Genomic DNA, 9,460 nt, shown 5'->3' with positions numbered 1-9,460 from the left:
TCACCTGGACCAGGATGAGCGTCTCCTCCTCTCTACAGTATATGGCGGTATTACATGTATGATCTGCTCTTTACCTGGACCAGGATGAGCGGCTCCTCCTCTCTACAGTACATGGCGGTATTACATGTATGATCTGCTCTTTACATGGACCAGGATGAGCGGCTCCTCCTCTCTACAGTGTATGGCGGTATTACATGTATGATCTGCTTTTTACCTGGACCAGGATGAGTGGCTCCTCCTCTCTACAGTACATGGCGGTATTACATGGACCAGGATGAGCGGCTCCTTCTCTCTACAGTACATGGCGGTATTACATGGACCAGGATGAGCGGCTCCTCCTCTCTACAGTACATGGCGGTATTACATGTATGATCTGCTCTTTACATGGACCAGGATGAGCGGCTCCTCCTCTCTACAGTACATGGCGGTATTACATGGACCAGGATGAGCGGCTCCTTCTCTCTACAGTACATGGCGGTATTACATGGACCAGGATGAGCGGCTCCTCCTCTCTACAGTACATGGCGGTATTACATGTATGATCTGCTCTTTACATGGACCAGGATGAGCGGCTCCTCCTCTCTACAGTACATAGCGGTATTACATGGACCAGGATGAGCGGCTCATCCTCTCTACAGTATATGGCGGTATTACATGGACCAGGATGAGCGCCATGGTTCTGGCTGTATGAGACATTTCCTGCACTGTCCGGTGACAGCTCTGGGGGCCATATGACGGTATAGTGGGGTCTGTAGTGCAATCACTCTCCGTCACCGTCCAGCGTACGTGGCACACGGCAGGCGGGGGGTGCACAGCCAGGCACCATTGGGTGGCAGGATTTGGGGGTCCAGAACTTCCCTATGGTGATTGGGGGTCACTATTTATTTAAAGAAAACCTCAGGAGACGCTGGGGGGGGGGTTCACCTTTTATTTTTCCGCTGTTCTGGCAGCCATGCTGGATTAACCCTTTAATCGCTGCCCCAATCCTCGACACAAATAGAACCTAGGTCTCTGTACACACCGGACGCCCCTCCTACAGCCGGACCCCCAGCGCTGTTTACAATGGGAGTGGAGGGGCCACGTCGGCCATTCAGCTGCACTGGGGGGTTTCTAGTGTGACCAGAGTGGAACAAGCAGGAGGCGACCGGGGGCTGTGACTGAGGAGGAGCCTGGGGGTCCGTCCACGGGGGCAGCAGACGGCTGATACGGGATGGCCCCTCTAGCTGGATGGCGGGGGGTCCACACGGCCTCGGGTCGCCGTCTCCACCTCCTTCATCAGGCGCAGGCACTGCTCTTCCTGCCACTGTAAAGCCACGCACTGCACCGCCACCGGCAGCCCCACCCCCCCCTCCATGGCCTGAAAGAGACAAGGGGCAGTTATTAGGGTAACACCCCCTCCGCCCACGCACGGGGCACAGGAGAGGCGCGCACGGGGCACGGGAGAGGCGCGCACGGGGCACGGGAGAGGCGCGCACGGGGCACGGGAGAGGCGCGCACGGGGCACGGGAGAGGCGCGCACGGGGCACGGGAGAGGCGCACACGGGGCACAGGAGAGGCACGCACGTGGCACGGTAGAGACGCGCACGGGGCACAGGAGAGGCGCGCACGGGGCACGGGAGAGGCGCGCACGTGGCACGGGAGAGGCGCGCACGGGGCACAGGAGTGGCACGCACCTTGATCACCTCCTTGTCCCAGGGGTCGTTATAATAGCCCTTATAATGCTTCAGCTCTGCCTCATCCTCGGCGGTAACGCGGGTGACAGGGAGAACCCCGACCGGAAGGTTCAGGACATTGAAGAGCATGGTGAAGCCAAAGCCGGCTGCAGAAAACCAAGAAGACCCCGTCAGACCCGGCGGGCGAGACACGAGGCCGACCAGAGCCTCACCCCACAGACTTACCAAAGAGCTTCCCGGGGTGACCGACATTGAAGGCCGGGCTGAGCATGGGGCAGAGGAGCGCGTCCAGGCCGAGCTTCCGCCATTCCGAGATGAAGTCGCAACGATATTTCTGTAAGATGACGACCGCCATGAATATCATCACCCCCCCACAAGACCGCCATTAATATCATCACCCCCCCACAAGACCGCCATTAATATCATCACCCCCCCCACAAGACCGCCATGAATATCATCACCCCCCCACAAGACCGCCATGAATATCATCACCCCCCCACAAGACCGCCATGAATATCATCACCCCCCCCCCACAAGACCGCCAAGAATATCATCACCCCCCCACAAGACAGCCATTAATATCATAACCCCCCCACAAGACCGCCATGAATATCTTCACCCCCCCACAAGACCGCCATTAATATCATCACCCCCCCACAAGACCGCCATTAATATCATCACCCCCCCCACAAGACCGCCATGGATATCATCACCCCCCCACAAGACCGCCATTAATATCATCACCCCCCCACAAGACCGCCATTAATATCATCACCCCCCCACAAGACCGCCATTAATATCATCACCCCCCCACAAGACCGCCAAGAATATCATCACCCCCCCCCACAAGACCGCCATTAATATCATCACCCCCCCCACAAGACCGCCATTAATATCATCACCCCCCCACAAGACCCAGTGTGCACCCCCACATTACCCTACGTTACTCCACAGTGTGCACCCCCACATTACCCTACGTTACTCCACAGTGTGCACCCCCACATTACCCTACGTTACTCCACAGTGTGCACCCCCACATTACCCTACGTTACTCCACAGTGTGCACCCTGACATTACCCTACGTTACTCCACAGTGTGCACCCCCACATTACCCTACATTACTCCACAGTGTGCACCCCCAAATTACCCTACGTTACTCCACAGTGTGCACCCCCACATTACCCTACGTTAATCCACAGTGTGCACCCCCACATTACCCTACGTTAATCCACAGTGTGCACCCCCACATTACCCTACGTTACTCCACAGTGTGCACCACCACATTACCCTACGTTACTCCACAGTGTGCACCACCACATTACCCTACGTTACTCCACAGTGTGCACCACCACATTACCCTACGTTACTCCACAGTGTGCACCCCCACATTACCCTACGTTACTCCACAGTGTGCACCCCCACATTACCCTACGTTACTCCACAGTGTGCACCCCCACATTACCCTACGTTACTCCACAGTGTGCACCCCCACATTACCCTACGTTACTCCACAGTGTGCACCCCCACATTACCCTACGTTATCCCCCAGTGTGCACCCCCACATTACCCTACGTTACTCCACAGTGTGCACCACCACATTACCCTACGTTACTCAACAGTGGGCACCCCCACATTACCCTACGTTACTCCACAGTGTGCACCCCCACATTACCCTACGTTACTCCACAGTGTGCACCCCCACATTACCCTACGTTACTCCACAGTGTGCACCCCCACATTACCCTACGTTACTCCACAGTGTGCACCCCCACATTACCCTACGTTACTCCACAGTGTGCACCCCCACATTACCCTACGTTACTCAACAGTGTGCACCCCCACATTACCCTACGTTACCCCCCCAGTGTGCACCCCCACATTACCCTACGTTACTCCACAGTGTGCACCCCCACATTACCCTACGTTACTCCACAGTGTGCACCACCACATTACCCTACGTTACTCCACAGTGTGCACCCCCACATTACCCTACGTTACCCCCCCCAGTGTGCACCCCCACATTACCCTACGTTACTCCACAGTGTGCACCCCCACATTACCCTACGTTACTCCACAGTGTGCACCCCCACATTACCCTACGTTACTCCAGTGTGCACCCCCACATTACCCTACGTTACTCCACAGTGTGCACCCCCACATTACCCTACGTTACTCCACAGTGTGCACCCCCACATTACCCTACGTTACTCCACAGTGTGCACCCCCACATTACCCTACGTTACTCCACAGTGTGCACCCCCACATTACCCTACGTTACTCCACAGTGTGCACCACCACATTACCCTACGTTACCTCCACAGTGTGCACCCCCACATTACCCTACGTTACTCCACAGTGTGCACCCCCACATTACCCTACGTTACTCCAGTGTGCACCCCCACATTACCCTACGTTACTCCACAGTGTGCACCCCCACATTACCCTACGTTACTCCACAGTGTGCACCCCCACATTACCCTACGTTACTCCACAGTGTGCACCCCCACATTACCCTACGTTACTCCACAGTGTGCACCCCCACATTACCCTACGTTACTCCACAGTGTGCACCCCCACATTACCCTACGTTACTCCACAGTGTGCACCCCCAAATTACCCTACGTTACTCCACAGTGTGCACCCCCACATTACCCTACGTTACTCCACAGTGTGCACCCCCACATTACCCTACGTTAATCCACAGTGTGCACCCCCACATTACCCTACGTTACTCCACAGTGTGCACCCCCACATTACCCTACGTTACTCCACAGTGTGCACCCCCACATTACCCTACGTTACTCCACAGTGTGCACCCCCACATTACCCTACGTTAATCCACAGTGTGCACCCCCACATTACCCTACGTTAATCCACAGTGTGCACCCCCACATTACCCTACGTTACTCCACAGTGTGCACCCCCACATTACCCTACGTTACTCCACAGTGTGCACCCCCACATCACCCTACGTTACTCCACAGTGTGCACCCCCAAATTACCCTACGTTACTCCACAGTGTGCACCCCCACATTACCCTACGTTACTCCACAGTGTGCACCCCCACATTACCCTACGTTAATCCACAGTGTGCACCCCCACATTACCCTACGTTACTCCACAGTGTGCACCACCACATTACCCTACGTTACTCCACAGTGTGCACCCTCACATTACCCTACGTTACTCCACAGTGTGCACCCCCACATTACCCTACGTTACTCCACAGTGTGCACCCCCACATTACCCTACGTTACTCCACAGTGTGCACCCCCACATTACCCTACGTTACCCCCCCCAGTGTGCACCCCCACATTACCCTACGTTACTCCACAGTGTGCACCCCCACATTACCCTACGTTACTCCACAGTGTGCACCCCCACATTACCCTACGTTACTCCACAGTGTGCACCCCCACATTACCCTACGTTACTCCACAGTGTGCACCCCCACATTACCCTACGTTACTCCACAGTGTGCACCCCCACATTACCCTACGTTACTCCACAGTGTGCACCCCCACATTACCCTACGTTACTCCACAGTGTGCACCCCCACATTACCCTACGTTACTCCACCAGTGTGCACCACCACATTACCCTACGTTACTCCACAGTGTGCACCCCCACATTACCCTACGTTACTCCACAGTGTGCACCCCCACATTACCCTACGTTACTCCACAGTGTGCACCACCACATTACCCTACGTTACTCCACAGTGTGCACCCCCACATTACCCTACGTTACTCCACAGTGTGCACCCCCACATTACCCTACGTTACTCCACAGTGTGCACCCCCACATTACCCTACGTTACTCCACAGTGTGCACCCCCACATTACCCTACGTTACTCCACAGTGTGCACCCCCACATTACCTTAATCGCTGTGTAGTGTTTCCACAGATCCTTCACAGAGCTAAAACAAGAAGATAAGAAATCTATCACATCCACCCGTCCTCCACCATATACATCCGTTATCCGCCATGTTCACCCGTCCTCCACCATATACATCCGTTATCCGCCATGTTCACCCGTCCTCCACCATATACATCCGTTATCCGCCATGTTCACCCGTCCTCCACCATATACATCCGTTATCCGCCATGTTCACCCGTCCTCCACCATATACATCCGTTATCCGCCATGTTCACCCGTCCTCCACCATATACATCCGTTATCCGCCATGTTCACCCGTCCTCCACCATATACATCCGTTATCCGCCATGATCACCCGTCCTCCACCATATACATCCGTTATCCGCCATGTTCACCCGTCCTCCACCATATACATTCGTTATCCGCCATGATCACCCGTCCTCCACCATATACATCCGTTATCCGCCATGTTCACCTGTCCTCCACCATATACATCCGTTATCCGCCATGATCACCCGTCCTCCACCATATACATCCGTTATCCGCCATGTTCACCCGTCCTCCACCATATACATTCGTTATCCGCCATGATCACCCGTCCTCCACCATATACATCCGTTATCCGCCATGTTCACCCGTCCTCCACCATATACATCCGTTATCCGCCATGTTCACCCGTCCTCCACCATATACATCCGTTATCCGCCATGTTCACCCGTCCTCCACCATATACATCCGTTATCCGCCATGTTTACCCGTCCTCCACCATATACATCCGTTATCCGCCATGTTCACCCGTCCTCCACCATATACATCCGTTATCCGCCATGTTCACCCGTCCTCCACCATATACATCCGTTATCCGCCATGTTCACCCGTCCTCCACCATATACATCCGTTATCCGCCATGTTCACCCGTCCTCCACCATATACATCCGTTATCCGCCATGTTCACCCGTCCTCCACCATATACATCCGTTATCCGCCATGTTCACCCGTCCTCCACCATATACATCCGTTATCCGCCATGTTCACCCGTCCTCCACCATATACATCCGTTATCCGCCATGATCACCCGTCCTCCACCATATACATCCGTTATCCGCCATGTTCACCCGTCCTCCGCCATATACATCCGTTATCCGCCATGTTCACCCGTCCTCCGCCATATACATCCGTTATCCGCCATGTTCACCCGTCCTCCGCCATATACATTCGTTATCCGCCATGATCACCCGTCCTCCGCCATATACATCCTTTATCCGCCATGTTCTCCCGTCCTCCACCATATACATCAGTTATCCGCCATGTTCACCCGTCCTCCACCATATACATCCGTTATCCGCCATGTTCACCCGTCCTCCACCATATACATCCGTTATCCGCCATGTTCACCCGTCCTCCACCATATACATCCGTTATCCGCCATGTTCACCCGTCCTCCACCATATACATCCGTTATCCGCCATGTTCACCCGTCCTCCACCATATACATCCGTTATCCGCCATGTTCACCCGTCCTCCACCATATACATCCGTTATCCGCCATGTTCACCCGTCCTCCACCATATACATCCGTTATCCGCCATGTTCACCCGTCCTCCACCATATACATCCGTTATCCGCCATGTTCACCCGTCCTCCACCATATACATCCGTTATCCGCCATGTTCACCCGTCCTCCACCATATACATCCGTTATCCGCCATGTTCACCCGTCCTCCACCATATACATCCGTTATCCGCCATGTTCACCCGTCCTCCACCATATACATCCGTTATCCGCCATGTTCACCCGTCCTCTGCCACGTCCACCCGTCCTCCGCCATCTACGGGCAATAGGGTACTACCAGGCGGAGCAGCTATGCCTTTCCTGTGGTCACACAGTGTTCCTGCGCTGCCAGTGACTGGTGAACGTGGCTTGGACACGTGCGGTTAGCTGCGCCATCTGGCCGTGCACATACAAGCAGTTAAAGAGTTAATTGGCATAGTCTGGAGTTCAGCTCCGATACGGAGGCAGCGTGACGTCACCAGGCGGCGGATATTATGCGAGACGAGCGCCATCTTACCTGCAGCCACAGTGCGCCTCCACGTGATTGGCAATTCGTGGGAACTAAGACAAGATGTGAATGACAGTGAGACTCTGAGGCAGGGGCGGCCGAAAAACTGCGCCATCAGCTGACAGCGCCAAAACATGGCGGCAGAATATGAGACGGTTGCCAGGAAAATTCCAGCAACACTGCACCTACAACATCTCCAAAAAAGGTGAATACTGTTCCAGATGTGACCGCAGCTCTAGATGTGACTGGAGAATAAGTCATGGTGTAAGAGCAGAACAGTGACTGCAGCTCTAGATGTGACTTTAGAATAGTGACTGCAGCTCTAGATGTGACTGGAGAATAAGTCATGGTGTAAGAGCAGAACAGTGACTGCAGCTCTAGATGTGACTGGAGAACAGTGACTGCAGCTCTAGATGTGACTGGAGAACAGTGACTGCAGCTCTAGATGTGACTTTAGAATAGTGACTGCAGCTCTAGATGTGACTGGAGAATAAGTCATGGCATAAAGGCATAACTGTGACTGACACTCTGGATGTGTGCTGCAGACTCAGGCATTTGTCATGTACTCACCACCGGCCTCATGAAGAACGCCGCCATCTTCTTGACAATGTTCGGGATCTTGTACAGGAAGAGCTGCTGCTTCAGGTTGGGATCCACGATATCGGGGAGACTGCAGAACACAAGAACCCTGTAATGTGCCATGTCATATACACGGGGAAAACCTGAGAGACGAGACGCGGGGGCTCCATGACTCTGGTCTCTGGGGTCAGATGAAGATTCCCTGTCCACCTTAGATTCTCCCGGAAGAGCAGACTACCTCTCCGGAGAATGTCGCCTCTACATGTGTCTCTGCAGTGACCATAAACCGCCTCCACCTGATCATCCCTCTGCAGTGATCATAATCCGCCTTTACCTGATCATCCCTCTGCAGTGACCATAAACCACCTCTGCCTGATCATCCCTCTGCAGAGACCATAATCCGCCTCCGCCTGATCATCCCTCTGTAGTGACCATGAACCGCCTCTGCCTGATCATCCCTCTGCAGAGACCATGTATCGCCTCCGCATGATCATCCCTCTGCAGTGACCATGAATCGCCTCCACCTGATCATCCCTCTGCAGTGACCATAAACTGCCTCCACCTGATCATCCCTCTGCAGTGACCATAATCCACCTCCGCCTGATCATCCCTCTGTAGTGACCATGAACCGCCTCCGCCTGATCATCCTTCTGCAGAGACCATGAATCGCCTCCGCCTGATCATCCCTCTGCAGAGACCATAAACTGCCTCCGCCTGATCATCCCTCTGCAGTGACCATAATCCGCCTCTACCTGATCATCCCTCTGCAGTGACCATAAACCACCTCCACCTGATCATCCCTCCGCAGTGACCATGAACTACCTCCACCTGATCATCCCTCTGCAGTGACCATGAACTACCTCCACCTGATCATCCCTCTGCAGAGACCATAAACTGCCTCCACCTGATCATCCCTCTGCAGTGACCATAATCCGCCTCTACCTGATCATCCCTCTGCAGTGACCATAAACCACCTCCACCTGATCATCCCTCTGTAGTGACCATAATCCGCCTCAGCCTGATCATTCCTCTGCAGTGACCATGAACTGCCTCCGACCTGATCGTCCCTCTGCAGTGACCATAAACCACCTCCACCTGATCATCCCTCTGCAGTGACCATAATCCGCCTCTACCTGATCATCCCTCTGCAGTGACCATAAACCACCTCCACCTGATCATCCCTCTGCAGTGACCATAATCCGCCTCAGCCTGATCATCCCTCTGCAGTGACCATGAACTGCCTCCGACCTGATCGTCCCTCTGCAGAG

The 9,460-nt window shown here is 54.4% G+C and overlaps 1 protein-coding gene across 2 annotated transcripts in view; it reads right to left on the bottom strand.

Moving 5' to 3' along the window:
* Positions 1 to 1,035: 1,035 nt before the first annotated feature.
* The window catches only part of LOC120979630 (vitamin D3 hydroxylase-associated protein-like), a 150,773-nt gene continuing 142,348 nt past the window's right edge, over positions 1,036 to 9,460 (bottom strand). For both annotated transcript variants that reach the window (XM_040408498.1, XM_040408499.1), the window contains exons 10-16: positions 8,184 to 8,283; positions 7,623 to 7,666; positions 5,554 to 5,593; positions 1,899 to 2,007; positions 1,674 to 1,819; positions 1,199 to 1,357; positions 1,036 to 1,168 (exon numbers count right to left, since the gene is read on the bottom strand). In XM_040408498.1, the coding sequence (XP_040264432.1) occupies positions 1,220 to 1,357; positions 1,674 to 1,819; positions 1,899 to 2,007; positions 5,554 to 5,593; positions 7,623 to 7,666; positions 8,184 to 8,283 (577 nt within the window). In that variant the 3' untranslated portion in view covers positions 1,036 to 1,168; positions 1,199 to 1,219. The remainder of the gene's footprint in view (positions 1,169 to 1,198; positions 1,358 to 1,673; positions 1,820 to 1,898; positions 2,008 to 5,553; positions 5,594 to 7,622; positions 7,667 to 8,183; positions 8,284 to 9,460) is intronic.

This window comes from Bufo bufo, chromosome 9 (assembly GCF_905171765.1).
Source record: "Bufo bufo chromosome 9, aBufBuf1.1, whole genome shotgun sequence".
Classification (NCBI taxonomy): domain Eukaryota; kingdom Metazoa; phylum Chordata; class Amphibia; order Anura; family Bufonidae; genus Bufo; species Bufo bufo.
Note: the sequence above shows the minus strand (reverse complement) of the source record. Positions and strands in the feature narration are given on the sequence as shown.